The 18,969-nt window shown below is 38.4% G+C and overlaps 1 protein-coding gene across 6 annotated transcripts in view; it reads left to right on the top strand.

Annotated features, from left to right (window-relative positions):
- Positions 1–18,969, top strand: part of LOC140492082 (mitogen-activated protein kinase 9) — a 117,499-nt gene that overhangs the window by 52,780 nt on the left and 45,750 nt on the right. For 3 of the 6 annotated variants that reach the window (XM_072590781.1, XM_072590778.1, XM_072590783.1), the window contains 6 exons: positions 8,037–8,171; positions 13,862–13,991; positions 15,241–15,299; positions 15,410–15,548; positions 15,883–16,048; positions 18,310–18,381. In XM_072590781.1, coding sequence (XP_072446882.1) covers positions 8,050–8,171; positions 13,862–13,991; positions 15,241–15,299; positions 15,410–15,548; positions 15,883–16,048; positions 18,310–18,381 — 688 coding nt within the window. In that variant the 5' untranslated portion in view covers positions 8,037–8,049. Of the gene's footprint in view, positions 1–8,024; positions 8,172–13,861; positions 13,992–15,240; positions 15,300–15,409; positions 15,549–15,882; positions 16,049–17,991; positions 18,064–18,309; positions 18,382–18,969 lie in introns of all 6 variants that reach the window. The other 3 variants (XM_072590782.1, XM_072590784.1, XM_072590780.1) reach the window with 2 other exon arrangements.

Genomic DNA, 18,969 nt, shown 5'->3' with positions numbered 1-18,969 from the left:
GTTTTATTTGAAGATTAGAGTTGGAGAAGGTGGTTTAAGTGTTACTGACTGTACAATAGAGAAAGGCAGAAGGCTTGAGAGGAGTGATAGTTTATAATATTATTTGGGTTCTAAAGTAGAGAAATTATTTTTTGATTCTATGAAGGTGACTTTTTAACAGTCGTCAAATCTTTTTTTAAGCAGTGCTTCAAAACAGCATTTCTAACATCCTAAAGTTTCTAGCAGCATTTCTGACATGTGTCAGAAATTTACCTGTATCTCTACCGATGTCATCTACTGCATCCGTTACACCCGGTGTTGTCTCCTCTACATCAGGGAAACAGGACGCCATCTTGCAGATCATTCCAGAGAACATCTCTGAGAGACACGCACCCACCAACCTCACTGCCCCGTGGCTGAACACTTTAATTCCTCCTCCCACTTCAAGGACATGCAGGTCCTGGGCCGCCTCTACTGCCAAACCATTACCACCCAATGCCTGGAGGAGGAACACGTCATATTCTGCCTTGGGACCCTGCAACCACATGGGATAAATGTGGATTTCACCAGTTCCCTCATTTTCCCCTGCCCCCACATTAGGCCAGTCCTAAGCCTTCAACTTGGCCTCGTCCTCCGGCCTGTCCATCACCCCACCCCCACCCCATAAGACCATAAGACCATAAGACATAGGAGTGGAAGTAAGGCCATTCGGCCCATCGAGTCCACTCCGCCATTCAATCATGGCTGATGCGCATTTCAGCTCCACTTGCCAGCGTTCTCCCCGTAGCCCTTAATTCCTCTAGACAACAAGAACCTATCAATCTCGGCCTTGAAGACATTTAGCGTCCCGGCTTCCACTGCACTCCGTGGCAATGAATTCCACAGGCCCACCACTCTCTGGCTGAAGAAATGTCTCCGCATTTCCGTTCTGAAATGACCCCCTCTAATTCTAAGGCTGTGTCCACGGGTCCTAGTCTCCTCGCCTAACAGAAACAATTTTCTAGCATCCACCTTTTCAAAGCCATGTATTATTTTGTACGTCTCTATTAGATCTCCCCTTAATCTTCTAAACTCCAACGAATACAACCCCAGTATCCTCAGCCGTTCCTCATATGCTAGACCTGTCATTCCAGGGATCATCCGTGTGAATCTCCGCTGGACACGTTCCAGTGCCAGTATGTCCTTCCTGAGGTGTGGGGACCAAAACTGGACACAGTACTCCAAATGGGGCCTAACCAGAGCTTTATAAAGTCTTAGTAGTACATCTCTGCTTTTATATTCCAACCCTCTTGAGATAAGAGACAACATTGCATTCGCTTTCTTAATCACAGACTCAACCTGCATGTTTACCTTTAGAGAATCCTCGACTAGCACTCCCAGATCCCTTTGTGCTTTGGCTTTATTAAGTTTCTCACCATTTAGAAAGTAGTCCATTCCTATATTCTTTTTGCCAAAGTGCAAGACCTCGCACTTGCTCACGTTAAATTCCATCAGCCATTTCCTGGACCACTCTCCCAACCTGTCTAGATCCTTCTGTAGCCTCCCCACTTCCTCAGTACTACCTGCCTGTCGACCTAACTTTGTATTATCGGCAAACTTCGCTAGAATGCCCCCGGTTCCCTCATCCAAATCATTAATATATAATGCGAACAGCTGTGGCCCCAGCACCGAACCCTGCGGGACACCGCTCGTCACCGGCTGCCATTCTGAAAAAGAACCTTTTATCCCAACTCTCTGCCTTCTGTTAGATAGCCAATCCTCAATCCATCCCAGCAGCTCACCTCGAACACCATGGGCCCTCACCTTGCTCAGCAGTCTCCCGTGTGGCACCTTATCAAAGGCCTTTTGAAAGTCCAGATAGACCACATCCACTGGGTTCCCCTGGTCTAACCTACTTGTTACCTCTTCAAAAAATTCCAACAGGTTTGTCAGGCATGACCTCCCTTTACTAAATCCATGTTGACTTGTTCTAATCAGACTCTGCTCTTCCAAGAATTTAGAAACCTCATCCTTAATGATGGATTCTAGAATTTTACCAACAACCGAGGTTAAGCTGATTGGCCTATAATTTTCCATCTTTTGCCTTGATCCTTTCTTGAACAAGGGGGTTACTACAGCCATCTTCCAATCGTCCGGGACCTTTCCTGACTCCAGTGACTCTTGAAAGATCTCAACCAATGCCTCTGCTATTTCCTCAGCAACCTCTCTCAGAACTCTAGGGTGTATCCCATCGGGGCCAGGAGATTTATCAATTTTAAGACTTTTTAACTTTTCTAGCACTATCTCTTTCGTAATGGCAACCATACTCAACTCAGCCCGGTGACACCCTTTAATTTTTGGGATATTACTCCTGTCTTCCACTGTGAAAACTGACGCAAAGTACTTGTTAAGTTCTCCTGCTATTTCCTTATCTCCCATCACTAGGCTCCCTGCATCAGTTTGAAGTGGCCCAATGTCTACTTTTGCCTGTCGTTTGTTTCTTATGTACTGAAAGAAACTTTTACTATTATTTCTAATATTACTGGCTAGCCTACCTTCATATTTGATCCTCTCATTTCTTATTACACTCTTTGTTATCCTCTGTTTGCTTTTGTATCCTTCCCAATCTTCTGATTTCCCACTGTTCTTAGCCACTTTATAGGATCTCTCTTTTTCTTTAATACATTTCCTGACTTCCTTTGTCAGCCAAGGTTGTCTAATCCCTCCCCGGTTAATCTTTCTTTTCTTGGGAATGAACCTCTGTACAGTGTCCTCAATTATACCTACAAACTCCTGCCATTTTTGCTCTAGTGTCTTCCCGGTTAGCCTCTGCTTCCAGTCTATTTTAGTCAGTTCCTCTCTCATGCCCTCATAATTACCTTTATTCAACTGTAACACCATTACATCAGATTTCGCCTTCTCCCTTTCAAACTCCAGACTGAACTCTACCATATTATGGTCGCTACTTCCTAAGGGTTCCCTTACTTTAAGATCTTTTATAGAGTCTGGTTCATTGCAAAGCACTAGGTCCAGAATAGCCTGCTCTCTTGTGGGCTCCATGACTAGCTGTTCCAAAAAGCCATCCTGTAAGCATTCCATGAATTCCCTTTCTTTAGATCCACTAGCAACATTATTTACCCAGTCCACCTGCATATTGAAGTCACCCATGATCAATGTAACCTTGCCTTTCTGACATGCCTTCTCTATTTCCCGGTACATGTTGCGTCCCTGGTCCTGACCACTGTTAGGAGGTCTGTACACAACTCCAATTATGGTTTTTTTGCCTTTGTGGTTCCTCAATTCCACCCACACAGACTCCACATCATCCGACGCTATGTCATTCAATACCATAGATTTAATTTTGTTCTTAACTAACAAGGCAACTCCACCCCCTCTGCCCACCTCTCTGTCTTTTCGATAAGTCGAAAAACCATGGAGGTTTAACTGCCAGTCCTGACCCCCCTGTAACCAAGTCTCTGTGATGCCTACTACATCATAATCATTCACTATTATCTGTGCCATTAATTCATCGGCTTTGTTATGAATGCTACGAGCATTCAGGTAAAGTGCCTTAATGCTAACTTCCTTATTAGAGATGTTGTAAGTCATATGTCCTAAGTTATCCTTGCTTTTTTCTGCATTCTCAGTCTGCCTCAATTTTAAATCCGCCTGGAAACATGCTATCCTGCTGCTTATCTTTCCATTTACCTCCATACTCCCTGTTGCTTTCACTTTCCCTTCCCCCCCCAACTCAGAAGTTTAAAGTCCTACTGACCACCCTATTTATCCTCTTCGCCAGAACATTGGTACCTGATCGGTTCAGGTGGAGACCGTCCCAACGGTACAGATCCCCCCTGTTCCAAAACTGATGCCAGTGCCCCATGAAGTGGAATCCCTCTTTCCCACACCAATCCCTTAGCCACGTGTTTACTTGCCTAATTTTCTTGTCCCTATGCCAATTGGCACGTGGCTCGGGCAGTAATCCGGAGATTATGACCCTTGAGGACCTGTGCTTCAATTTCCTGCCTAGTGCTTCGTAATGCCCAAACAGGTCCGACCTAGCACTTTCTCCCTTACCAACCCCCTCCCATTTCTCTCAGTCCCGACGCACAAACTTCATTCCTGATGAAGGGTTTATTCCTGAAACATCAATTGTCCTGCTCCTCGGATGCTGCCTGACCTGCTGTGCTTTTCCAGTTCTACACTCTCAACTTTGTGCTCCAGCATCTGCATTCCTTACTTTCTCTGAGTTGAATTCTAAGAAATCGTATGACTTAAGACAAATAACTAGATAAGCTCCCTGGTGAGAAAGTTGCTGAAATGTTTACGAAATTGAAGTTTTATTATGCACAGAAAGACACCAAAAGCAGATGCAGTTCTAGATGCATAGAGATGTACAGCACAGAAACACACTCTTTGATCCATACTGACCAGATATCCCAACCCCATCTAGTCCCACCTGCAGCACCCTGCCCATATCCCTCCAAACCCTTCCTATTCATATACCCATCCTGATGCTTTTAAAATAAAAAGATGTGTACCAGTAGAAGTATACCAGTAATTTAGTTTTGGCATTGTCCAGACTATCAGAGCTGCAAAGAAGTCTTCAGTTGTTATAGCAGTCTAAGTAGACAGGATGGTGGGGAGTGTTAGCAGAATAAAACTAAGCTTTGCTTACAGATCAGTAAAGAAAATTGAGTTATTTTGAATGTTTTGGGAAGAAATAGCAACTGAGAAAATCACAGCTGGTGAATGTGCAGAGATTTGCCAAAAGGACATGGCTTGTGATCTCCTCAGTTGAGTTAGAAATTTTAGTGAAGAATAGGAGTCATAATTGATTGGGGTTGATTGTCTCAAGGATTATATTGGGGAGAAAGAGCTGAATCTTTGTTTCTTTTGACCTTTACAGATTTTCTTGTTTTGTGGTTTTTTTGGTGTAATAAACTTTAATCTTTTATTTTTAAAAAATTATATGTGTGTATATATATATATATATATATTAACAGCCTCTTATGAGTTGACTCAGTTAACTGACAACCATGGTAGATTAGAGTGGTGATGAAAGGCTTTTGCCCGAAACATCGATTTTCCTGCTCCTCTGATGCTGCCTGACCGGCTGTGCTTTTCCAGCACCACTCTAATCTAGACTCTGATTTCCAGCATCTGCAGTCCTCACTTTTGCCTAGTTGACAACCATGGTAACTGAATTGAGAAAATAAAACTTGTAGACTATGAAGCATCTCTTTCATTGCCACCATTTGGGATCATAGGATAATAGTAGCATTCTTTATATGCTGTCAGAAAGTGTAACATCTGTGGGAAAGGTCTCCAATGTTGTCTGTCCATGTAATTATCTGTGGTACTTAAACCGGATTGGTTTAGCTTCATTAGCTGGACAGCTACTTTGCAATGCAATGTGATGCGAAGAATATGGGTTAAATTTCTGCATCAGCTGAAGTTACCATCAATGATCCTCAATGTCTCACCTGAGTCCTGGTGACCCTCAGGTTAAACCACCATAGTCATCTCTCTGAAATTAGAGTGCAGCTCTATGTTCTGGTAAGACTGTCATGACTTTACCTTTGCATTGTCATTTAATTACTATTGGAGATTAAGTATTTTCCATTCAAAATCCTTGCTATGCTTAAAATGTTAAGTGAACCTAATGTTAAGCATTATTCTTAAAATTGTGAAGATTAAAATCCTCCACAATTTTTGCATAACCTCTTTCCAGCTTCTTTTATGAATATTATTGCAGTATTGCAGTAACTATTATTCAGAGTAATAATTACTTTCCCTCCAAGAAGGGAAAAGATGGGAAGTTTCTTTCTATTTCATGTCAAGATTTTCTGACAAATCTAAAACTGACATTGGAAATATAGGTATGAGATGCACATTTTCTCTTGTATATGAATGCTTAACATGTACTTTGACATAGAGTGTGAGATTTTAACTCTGTCTCAAATCCCACACAGTTACAGAATTTAAAATTGGGCCTAAAGCATTATTGAGTTATCCAGATAATTTGACATCATTGAGAGTCTCGGAAAGAATCAGATCCAGGATGACTTAATTCTTAGAGTCATAGGATCTTACAGCACAGAAATAGATCCTTTGTTACACCTCGTCCATGCTGATCAAATTTCCCCAATTGAACTTACCTGCCTTTTGGCCTATAATCCCTCTAAACCTTTCCTATTCATATACTTGTCCAAATGTCTTTTAGATGTTGTAACTATACCTGCATTGACCACTTTTTCCAGCAGTTCTTTCCACATATGACCTACCTTCTGTATGAAATAGTTGCCTCTCAGATCCCTTTTAAGTCTTTTTCCTCTCATCTTAAAATTATGTCCCTTAGTTTTGAACTCCTTTGCCCAAGGGAAAAGACCTTTGCTATTCACCTTATCTTTCCCCCTCATGGTTTTATAAATCTCTATAAGGTCACCCCTCGACTTCCTACACCCAAGTGACAAAGGTCTCAGCCTATCCAGCTTCTCCCTATAACTCAAACTGTTCAATCTTGGCAATATTCTGGTAAATCTTTCCTGAACCCTCTCCAGTTTCATATTTTTCCAATACCCAAATGACCAAAGCTGTACAAAGTACTTCAGACATGGCCTCACTAATACCTCATGCAACCTCAACGTGAATCCCAACTCTTATACTCAGTGATCAGAGCAATGAAGGCAAGCATGTTAAGCATCTTCTTAATCATCTTATTTACCTGTAGCAAAACTTCCAGAGTTATGTACCTGAATCCCTAGTTCGACAACATTATCCAGAGCCCTACTGTTAACTGTATAAGTCCTGCCCTTGTTCACTGTACCAAATGCGATACCTCTCTTTTATCCATCTGCCACTGCTCAGCCCACTGGCCCAGTTGATCAAGATCTCTTTGAAGAAGGTTTTTAAGATGACATTGTCGACTATTCCACTAATTTTGGTGGCAACTGCAAACTTACTCACCATGCCTCTTGAATTTTAAGACAAATCATTTATATAAAATGGCAAACAACAGTGGATCCAGCACCAATCCCTATGGAACATGGCTGGTCACAGACCTCCAATCTGAAAATGAACCCTCCACCATCATCCTCTGTCTCCTCCCATCGAGCCAATTTTGTATCCAGTTGACGAGCTCTTTCTGAATAGTGTGATATAACTATACTAAGCAATCTACCATGTGAAACCTTGTCAAAGGATTTGTTGAAGTCCATATAGACAGCATCTGCTTTGTCCTCAGCAGTCTTTTTGGTAACATGCTCAAAAACTCAAATCACAATAGATATCACAACATGATTTCCCTTGCACAAAGCCATGCTGACTATCTCTAATCAGTCCCAGCCCCTCTAAATGCATGTATATCCTATCTCTCAAATCCCCTTCAATGACTTAGCCACCACTGATGTCAGATTCACCAGTCTACATTTCCCAGACTTCTCCTTCCAGCCTTTGTAAGGCAAACCTATACATTAATGTGGAGGTTGGTTTGCACAGTTGGCTAGATGACTGGTTTGTAATAAAAGTGATGCCAACAGCTCAGATACTGTTCCCATGTCAGCTGAGGTCACTATGAAGGTCCCAACTTCTCAATCTTGCCCCTCACCTGAGTGACCTTTAAGTTAAGCCATTGCCACTTGCATGTCTCTAATGAGAAAACAGACATATGGTTCTCTTAGACTGTAGTGACTTTACCTTATTAATGTGCCAGTACTGGTGGGAGATTTAATTGCATTATGCATTTACGTAGGCATTTTAGATTATGACCACAAATATTTTAGGTTTCAAGTTTTTGATTTATTATCATTGAATGTGAGGTGTGCTCAGGTTGATGAAATAAAACACCACAATTTTTTCTTTCCATGTGTCTGTAGTTAGTCCATTGTTAACTTAGCTGAATTGCATTATACATTTGATGAAAAGTGGAACATATTATTTTTGCAATAGAAAACCTTGAAATAAAGTTTAGAAACTGTTGTGAAGGGCTCTTTTCAATATAATTAGTTGGGTCAGAACTGAACAAATAACTATTCACCTGTTGGTTAGCATTTTTATTATTATAGATTTTGTTACAGAAAACACTACAACATGACTGAAATTAACAGTGAAACAGGATTCTACAGTGTACAAGTTGGTGATTCTACCTTCACTGTTCTCAAGCGTTATCAGGCATTGAAGCCAATAGGTTCAGGGGCTCAGGGAATTGTCTGGTAAGTAGGCCTGCACTATCTAATTAAAACATCCTTATATAAAATGTAATAGCTCAAATAAAGTCTCAAACAAATAAACTATGTATGAATTGGAATGTCGTTTGACTGTATAAAAGATAGCAGCTGGTCTGCATTCTACTCACTAATTTCTTTTGTGTACATACTTATTTTAATATACACATTCTGTCTTGCCCAGTTATACATTCTTTTTCACCTCCCTTACTCCATTTTTCATGTCTGTGCTCACGGACTCTTTCAGAGGCTTCCCAGCTTGAAGGGTACAGAAAGGTCAGTAAGAGGATGCTTCATCATGAAGGCATTTATTGTACCAAGTTAAAAATCAGTTGGAACCTAACTTGGCCCTTGCCTGTGTGGGAACCCAGAAGCCAATCGGAAAATACTGGTTGGCCCCTTTTAATTTGTCCTCAAGCTCTTAATGATACTGATTATTGCCCTGCTAGTCACAATCTAGCCTCCGTAAAAATGGTCCAAAAGCAGAATGGAGGGACAAGATGCTGGCCAGCGGGGCTAAGTTCTGGCCTTGCCCAAGTCCAAATCTGGCTGTTATTGTTGTTCCTGTTTTTGCACTCGTATCAACTTTTGGTTGTCATTCATTAGCTGCTAAAATTTGAAGTCAAAAACAATTTCATGGCGTTTTTATTTGGGTTTTTTTAAGACCATAGCCATTAAACCATAAGAAATAGGAACAAGAGTAGTTCATTCAATACCTTAAGCCCATTCAATAGGATTGTGGTTGATCTGACATTCCTCACATCCACACTCTTGCATTTTCCTCAATGCTTGATTCCCCTACTACTGAAAAATCTATCTATCTCAACCTTAATATACACAAGAACTTGCCCCCCACAGCTATCTGTGGCAAGGAGTTCCAAAGACACACTTTTGTCTGACAGAAGAAACTTTTCCTCACTCAGTTTTAAATGCACATTCCTATACTCTGAGATATGCTCTTTGATCTTAAACTCTTCTATGAGGGGAAACATCCTCCAGTTATTAACCCTGTCAAGCCCCCCAAAAATCCAAATGTCTCAATGAGATCACCTCTCATTCTTTTAATTCCAACAAGTAGAGGCCTAATCTGCTCAGAAGATATCCCTCCGTACCAGTGATCACCCTAGCAAACCTCTGAATTGCCTCCAGTGAACTTATATCTTAGATACGAGGACCAAAATTGGTCAAGTACCCCATGTATGATCTCACCAGCACCTACTACAGTTACAATAGAACTTCTCTGTTTTATACTCCAACCCCCCCCCTTTGAAATATGGGCCAATATTCCATTCACCTCCATGACTACCTGCTACACTTGTGTTTTGAAGTACCCCAAGTCCCTTTTGTATTGCAACTTTCTGAAATTACTTTTCATTTTAAGTAATGCTCTATTTTCTTGTCCTCCCTTCCAAAACAAACAACTTCAGTTTCCCATATTATGCTGCTCCTGCCAACTTTTTGTCCACTTGATGAACCTATCAGTATTTCTCTGTAAACTGCTTGTATCCATTTCACAACTTGCATTTTTACCTATTTTTGAGTCACCTGTAAATTTGGCTACAGTCCATTAGCTTCCTTCTTGCAAATCATTAATATATATTCTAAACATGTGTGGTCCCAGCACTGATCTCTGTCAAGTCCCACTGACTAAAAGGCGCCAGTTTGAAAAGGTACCCTTCATCCTCACTCACTATGTTAGGTTTTTTGCTCGAAGTTTCACACACAAGATGCAATTTGCGCACACCAACTTCTGCAAACTAAAGTTTATTAAAGCTTATACAAGTTAGGTGACCCCTTTGATCCTCTTCACAGGCGTGCAAAGTTGAGTCAAAGAGGCCCTGAACAAAGAAAACACATCCCCTTTAGACAGGTCAGTTGGTCATGCTCACAGATACTCTGGCCACGCCCCCATAGTCACATGCCACTCAAGACAACCCCCCCCTCCTCCCTCCAGGTCACTCCCTCACAGTCACATGTTACCCCAGATACAATGGTAGGATGAGATCTTCCTCTGAGATAATGTAAATGTAAATGCCCTAATCCTGGGAAATGGTTGTGCAAACAATTTCTTGACTCCGTGATTCCCCCAAGACAATGCAGGTGCAACATACCTACTTCAGGGGATGGCTAGAAAGCATATCTGAATGGAAGAGATTGAATGATAGTTTAATTTGATAATGGGGGAGTAGTAGCAAATGACTGTCCAATTGCATTGGGGGTCATCGGCATTCTTGCATATATGTCGTCCCCACCCACTTCCAGAATGTTCACTCAGTGCAGTTTAATTCTTTAATATTACATTCATATCCAGAGAGATATTCCCATTTAATCTTTTAACATTGCAACTATTTCCTGCCCATTAAGCAATTCTCTATCTGTACCAATATACTACCTCCAACACCAGGAGGACTTATCTAATGACTAAACCTTTTGTGAGGTACCTTGTCAAATGTCTTCTGGAAGTTCAAGTACAGCACACCTACTGGTTCCACTCGATCTGCTCTCAAGTCTTCCCCTCAAGACTTCCTCAAAAAACTCCAATAAATTAGTCAGACACAATTTCCTTTTTGTGAAGCTATGCTGACTTTGTTTGATTAATTTATGGTATTCCAATTGGTCTTCTATTACTTCCTTAATAACTGATTCCAACATTGGATGTTAGGCTAATCAGCCTACAGTTAGCCAACTTTTGTTGCTGTTTTTTTTGAGTAGGGATGTCACATTGGCAGTTTTCCAATCCTCTGGTACCTCTCCAGAATCAAAAGGATTTTAAAAAAACTTACAATATGTCTCCAAACAACAAGAACTCCAGAATCCCAGGATTTTTGGAAAATTGCAATTATATTTTGAGATTTTGAAATATTTTCTAAATGTTTGCTACTTATTTGCCATCATACCTATCAATCTAATTACCCAATCCACATTGGTCAATGCTTTTCTCATAAACTTAAACAAAGTCAATTATATGGGTAAGACGGAAGCATGACATTCTTGGACTTGGTGAGAAATTTATCATACCAAGATTACTCTTTCCCAGGGAACTATTGATATGAAATAATAAATTAACCCCATATCTTTACACTAGAAAGATGTAAAATAGCCTGTTTTCTAGTTTGTCTCAAAAGAACGGGCATAGGCCATTCAATCCATTGAGCGTACCCTGCCATTCAATCCAATCATGGCTGATCAACTATGTCAGTGCCCTTTTCCCATCAGAATAATCCTGTATGCCATTATTAATAAGAAATCTATCAATCTGTACTTCAATGATACACTCTGAACTTCTTCAGCCCTCTGTGATAGAGAATTCCAAATGTTCACAGCCCTCCTTTTTTTAAAAAAAACAAGAATCTCCTCCCCTCATAACTAAGTGGCACCCCACTTACTTCTAGATTTTGCCCCCCCTCCCAATTCTGGATCTCTTTTCAAGGGAATTACTCGAGCTGTATCTACCCTGTCTATCCCTTTTTTTTTAAATGTATTTTGTAAATTTTAATGAGATCACTTCTCATCCTTCAAAACTTTAGAGAATGTGTTCCATAAGGTCATCTTTCAAATTACATTTACCAATTTGATTTGTTTGGTTTAATTCCCCTATGATTATTGCATTACCTTTGTAGAACTCCTTTTATTTTTTGATCAATATTCTGTCCATTAATAAAGTTACTATATAGCTACTGTATAATGCTATCACCATTGCTTTTGGCATATTTTTCATAATATACAGGAGCAGAATTTGACTATTTGGCTAATCGAGTGTGCTCTGCCATTTGATCCTGGTTGATATACTCCTCACTCCCATTTTCTTGCCTTCTCTCCATACCCCTTCAACCCATTACCAATTAGAATTCTCTCTAACTCCTCCTTAAATTTACTCACTGTCACAGTATCTGCTGTACTTTGGGGTAGCGAATGCCACAGATTCACAACCCTTTGGGAGAAGTAGTTTCTCCTCAATTCTGTTTTAAATTTGCTATCCCTTACCCTAAGACTATGACCTCTTGTCCTAGAATGCCCCACAAGAGAAAGCATCCATTCCACGTCTATTTTATCCACACCTTTTATCACCTTGAATGCTGCAATTTGATTTTCCTTCATTCTTCTAAATTCCAGAAACTCTAGGCTTAATGTGTTCAATCTCTCTTCATACGACAAACCCTTCATCTCTGGGATCAATCTAGTGAACCTCCTCTGAGCTGTCTCCAATGCCACTACCACTTTCCTCAAATAAGTGGACCAAAACTCTGCATAATACTCCAGGTGCAGTCTCACCAATACCTCGTATAGTTGCAACAATACTTCCTTTCCTTTATATTCTATTCTTTTAGCAATAAAAGTCAAGTTTCCATTCGCTTTCTTTATTATCTGCTAGATCTCTATTATCTGCATGCTATTTTTCTGTGCGAGTGCGCAAAACAAGTGCACCTAGGTCCCTCTGCACCAGAGCACCCCGAAGTGTCTCCCCATTTAGATAATAGTTGCCTTCGCATTTTTTCCTCCTAAATGTATGACCTCACGCTTATCCACGTTAATCTCCATCTGCCACATTTTGGCCCACTCTCCTAACCTATCTATATCCATTTGTCAGGTTCTTATTTCCTCACTCCAATTTACTGTCCCACCTATTTTGTGTCGTCTGCAAATTTGGCTGTAGAGCCTGTACTCAAGTTGTGAATATAGAATATAAAAACTGAGGTTCAGTGACCGAACCCAGTGGCACCCCACTAGTTACATCTTGCCATCCAGAAAAAAGCCCATTAATCCTGACTCTCTGACTTTTGTCCATCAGCCAGTCATCTGTCCAGGCTAATAAATTACCCCATATCTTATATCATCCAACCTTCTGAATTAACCCTTTTGTGCAGCACCTTATCAAACATCTTCTGGAAGTCCTGATAAATTACATCTACAGCATCCCCATTATCACTTTGCTTGTTACATCTTCAATGAACTCTAGCAAATCAGTCATTTTTTTTTTGCTTAACTCCACCCAAACATTAATCAACATTCTTTGTCACTGTTGTTCTAGTGTCATGGATTATTATTAAGGCTACCAAACCTTAATTCAGTTAAACTTGCCATTTTCCCCTTTTGGCTTGTTCATTAATTCACTACCACTTGACCACTAAACCTCATTAAGCACATTGTCCCATTCCCTTCCTCTGCTTAATTTGAACAAAATTTATGTACTATGTGGCTTTAACCTTTCTGTCTTGCTTTATAGATTTTCCCTTGTCTGAAGCTTCTTCTGACCAAAGTGCCTTTTGTTCCCATCCCTACTTTTAGCTATTGGAATCCTTGCAAATATGTTCACATTTAACAACCTGCCACCTAAAATTACAATACAATTACCCTTTGGAGTTGGGAACTGAGAATTTTTTGATGTTTTTGATTTGAATGTCTAAATATTTTTCCAAGTTGTTTATAACGACCGTGCTATATATTTACTTATCCTTGAATTCTCTTTGCATGCAGAATTTCACACAATTCAGTACATAAAGCAAAGATCTCACTTATCCTGTAATGGATGATGCTAAACATGATGCTGAAATTTCAAAAGTAATTTTCCCATTTAAGAAGTTGGTTCTGCTAACCACAATAGAAAAAATTAAATCTTTGTTTCTCAGCTTTTGTATGTTGGAGAAAATTTTAGTTACTACTTTTTTTAAAAATTTCAGTGCTGCGTATGATAGTATACTTGATGGAAGTGTTGCTGTTAAGAAACTCAGTCGACCTTTTCAGAACCAAACTCATGCCAAGAGAGCTTACAGAGAGCTTGTCCTGCTCAAGTGTGTTAATCATAAAAATGTAAGTTGAGAAATGTTTTTGTAGTATTCCATTATCTTGAGCAAGTTAAAGATGGTGAGCATTGAAAGTGAAATTACGGTAATATAGAATATTTATGTTATGCCTATAGGATTGAGAGGTTAGCACAATGAAGTAATGCATAATTACTTCCAGTGTACAATGGTTTGCTCCCTAAATTGGTTTCGATACAAACCAACAAAATGGAACTATGTTGCTTGAAATGTTCACAGTAGAAATAATGCAAAGAAACATGTTGAACCCTGCAATTGCCTGCAATTTGAGTAAGAAGTTGAGACAACAGGAAGTGTTTGTTTGGAAAATAAGAAAGTATTGTAGTAAGTTCTCACTTAAACTTATGGCTGAGACTTCTATTCAAACTGCAGTTAGCATATGTAGAACCTTCCTCTCAAAAAGAAACAAACACTCAAATGTTATACCCTTCAAATTGAAAGATTTTACATTAAGTTCCTACATTGGTAAATTAAATTTCTGGTTTAAAAATACGAGAAAATGTAACTTGCTACTTATAGTACAGGCACCAGCTTCATGCTCACCAGTCCTACTTCCAAAATTTTCTTGACCTATTGAGTCCACACAGGAAATATTAAAATAAATCTCATGATACACAACAAGATTGCTCGTTCCATCAATTCACCCCCATTAAAATTAAATAATGTTAAACCAGCTAACTTTAAGCATGGACTTACTGCACTGTTTTTGTACTGTATTATCATGTAAAACTTATACACTGCAATTTAGGGTTCAAAATTCAGCTGTGTTTTTTCTTAATATATACAGGTCATTCAGAATGTTTAAACTGACTTAAAACACGCAAGGATTATAGGGTCACTTATGCTCCTAGCCACAAACATGCAAAAATATGTAAAATTTAAAGAAAATTGCGAAATAATTATAGTAGTGTAATGGATAGTTAACTGCCCCTGTAATTCAACTAGTATTAAATGACAAAGAAAATATTAATAATTTTGAATAAAATTGCCAAATTTATTCAACTTGCCAGTTACCATGCTTAATACTTAGTTTGCCATTCTATTACAATGCGCACACAATAATTTTAACATTCCTTTGCTACAAAATTGGTGCACATAATGCTTTTTCTTCACAAAAAATAATGCGTATTATTATGTTTTGAGAATTCATTTTGAAGTTTCCCTGTTGAGCAGCCTGTGATATTGTATTAAACTATGGGAACTCTATATTAAATAATAATTTAAATTTCTTCTTGCAGATTATTAGTTTGTTAAATGTGTTTACACCGCAAAAGTCTTTAGAGGAATTCCAAGATGTGTAAGTATTTGAGTGAAATGTGACAAAGGTAAAAGATTATGAAACTTTATTGTGGACAATTAGCATCGTGAAGTACATAAAGGTTGTAACATCAATTCTGTATTCTGTAGTTACTTGGTAATGGAGTTGATGGATGCCAACTTGTGCCAGGTTATCCATATGGAGCTAGATCATGAGAGAATGTCTTACCTTCTATACCAGATGTTATGTGGTATAAAGCACCTTCACTCAGCTGGCATTATTCACAGAGTAGGTATTCCAGGTTTTAATTTATTTAATTTTTAGAACATGTGTAAATGACAAAGCATGGAGATTTTTTTCTGGTAAAAATGCATTTTTGAATATGTGATAAATGCATCATTTTGTGCAAAATGCGTATTATAATTTTGTGCATTTTTCATCGATCGTGAGTATGCAAGAAAGCTTATTCATTATCTTCAAGAGATAAGAAAAGCTTGTTTGTAGTGTGTGAATCATGGAGGTACTTTTAAGTCATTTCCTATTGTCAGAATTGCTTTAGGTATTTTTAAGCTGATATATTTCTGTTTTATCTTTGTAAATGTTTCCTTTTATCTTATAACAGGATTTGAAGCCCAGCAATATAGTAGTAAAGTCAGACTGCACACTGAAAATTCTAGATTTTGGACTGGCAAGAACTGCCTGTACTAATTTTATGATGACCCCATATGTAGTGACACGATATTACAGAGCACCTGAAGTTATTCTAGGAATGGGATATAAAGAAAATGGTAAGCTGATTGAAAAAACAGTCCACTTATTTAAGATAGATATTTAGTTGATATGAATTCCTGGGTCACTGTTTTGCCAGTTTCATTCCCCCTTCAAACTTAATTCTTCTTGTTGGATTATAGTTCTCGTGGTATCATTCTGGTGCAGTACATCACCCACATAGCCATTTTCCTGTTGGCAGACATTGCAGCAGAGTCTGATCTGCTCAGTTGATATTCACAAATTCACCTCTCAGCTGGAGTGTTCAGGATCTCAAACCCTCTTAGCCCTCACCTTCCCAAGGTTGGAACTTAAAGCCATGTGCAGCATATAATTTATGCATGATTTGAGATTAATTTACTCAACAGGAGATGAGCATTTATTTTAATTTTAAGAGCGCTATGGATGAATTAGAATTTTAACAAATTTGACATTTTTCTTTCTAACTGATATAGTGATTCAACTTAAGGGGTAGATGTAGGATAAAACTCTGGGACATAAAACTGTTGTGATATAAGTGCAAACACAAGCCTTGGTGTAATAGGTGGCTGATCTATAACAGTAGTTTTGTATCTAGGTAGTAAGTTGAAAACTGCTCCCATAGTTTCAGTCTTGCATTATCAGTTTTTCTTTTGGACCCTTTCCCTCAGCTTCTCTTCGGACTAATTTGAAATTTTTACCATTAAAGGTGGGCAAATTGCCCTAATGTTAAAATGCTGTCTATTAATTAATCCAGTTCTGATAAATTGGTTTTCTTGACAAAACCAGTCAGTTCAAAATTGTTTCTGGACCAAGAGGCTCAAGAATAATACAAGCTACATCTGTCCCAATTCCTCATTTCCATGCCCTTGACGAATGTTGCATCTGACCCAATCAGTCTTTGAGCAAGCTGAAGCGAGACATCCACAGCTTAATGGTGGCATGATGAAATCCAGCTCTCAAAGTTCTGGGGCATTTGCCAGCCAGCAATATGCACATCCAGAAGATTTGCCCATGGCTCAGATGTATTTTGGTCATTTTCTAGTTGTTTGTTTTAAAGTAAATATGGAGTACAGGTACTGAAGATACTGTACTTTTTAAGAAACTAAGCAAGAGACAGCATTCAAGTTGACGTCCTTTCTTTGCAAAGCCCGAAGTCATCTCTCTGACTGAAAATTAGAGGAAGCTGCTCTTGAAGAAACCTCACAGTATATTGTAATGCTTAATATATTAAATACCAGTTTCATATTAAAATTTCTAATAATGGAACTATTTTCAAGTTACCCTGCTGTTGAAAGATTCTTAAACTGAAATTGCATTCATTGTTCATAATGCTCATAAGAATGGGCTGTTTGCCATATGAAGTTTTCAGACAAAAATGTAATTTATCAAAATGCAACACTCTTAATGTACTTGACTTTGTTAAAAATGGCTTTTCTACTTTATTCTTTTCTGCCATGTAATGTCGCACCAAATTTATTTAAGTTTCCAGCTGTACTTGAAATACACCTTTATTTATTTGCTTCCAAAAACATCAGTGAATAGATGGTCTGTATTAAGAGGAATAAAAAGCAAGATCAATGTGAATCTGATTCCAGTGCTTGATGTTAAAAGTAAGCAGACACTGAGTTAAAGAATTCTAATGACCCCGTTTTCCTTTAAAGTTCTAAAATCGACAAAGCTATCAGTTGTAATTTACTGTAAGTTTTAATTCTAACAGGTAGTGATAAAATGGTTGTCTTTTTCAAAAATAAGAAGGCTCCTGTTTTGTATAATTTGTTCCATTTTGTACTAAGACAGTTACAATAGCATAACTGTTTAATAAAATTGTATCAAACAAATGAAGTTCTCACAATTGGCTTTTAAGATAACTGACTGCTTAAGTGCTGTTGTAGTACCCTTAATTACATGCACTTGTATAGAAGTGTATTAAATAGTGTTTTTTAAAATTGTTTTGTTAATCTTACCCACCTAAACCATATAGTCGACTTATGGTCTGTTGGTTGCATTATGGCAGAAATGGTGCTCCACAAAATCCTGTTTCCTGGAAGGGACTGTATCCTTGCGCATCTTTTAAAACTCAAGTTTGTTTATCCACATTATGTGCTTTTCAAGTAAAATATTTATTAAATGATTGATTACTGGGTTTGCTGTATACATTCCCCAGACCCTACAATTTGTTACTGCTGGAATATATTCTTTCTCATTGTCATGTTATGTAAATTTCAAAGCATTTTTCTTGTCGTTGGTTTTCATTTTCTGAAAAGCATGGTAATTATCCATCATTTCATTTTACTTTCAGTTGATATCTGGTCAGTGGGGTGCATCATGGGAGAAATGCTGAAAGGTTCTGTGCTATTCCAAGGCACCGATCGTATCCTTCCCCAGCCATTCTTGAATTAAAGTCATTGATGTTGAGAGCAAAAGAAATCCTAACTTTTCCCTCATTTTGAGGATGAACCAAGTTTTGATGATGAAGAATAATATTATTCTAGTTATTTTATATTATTTTTCCAGCTTGCCATTTTTGAACTTTATCTTGCGAAGCTCTCAGTATGTGTCTATTGATTCTGTTACCTGCATTACGTTAACACCCTTTCTGATTACATTAGTACTTTCCTTCTCCTATGCATTGTGCACAACATTTTCCTCTTTCTTAAAACTATCTGTCCAAAAAAGAGCAAGAGGTAGCTTTTAAAGCTGATTGATAGCCACACAAAGAAGTACTTGCTTTCTAAATGTCAAGTTGGCCTAGTTTACTGAAGAAATAAAATTTCTTTTCTAAAGATTGTAAGTATAATTTGCTACAGTGTTGTGGAATTTATATTAAGAAAAGTTAACTTACTAGTTGAAGTGCTTAAAGATTATCACAAAATATTTAATCTTTCATGCTAAATTTCAAATTTGTGAAATGCAGATTTTAGTCTGTGTTTTGGGTATGGTTTAGTTTAATAAAATTGTA

The sequence above is a fragment of the Chiloscyllium punctatum genome, chromosome 20 (genome assembly GCF_047496795.1).
Source record: "Chiloscyllium punctatum isolate Juve2018m chromosome 20, sChiPun1.3, whole genome shotgun sequence".
NCBI lineage: Eukaryota > Metazoa > Chordata > Chondrichthyes > Orectolobiformes > Hemiscylliidae > Chiloscyllium > Chiloscyllium punctatum.
This window is presented reverse-complemented; position numbering and strand designations above follow the sequence as displayed.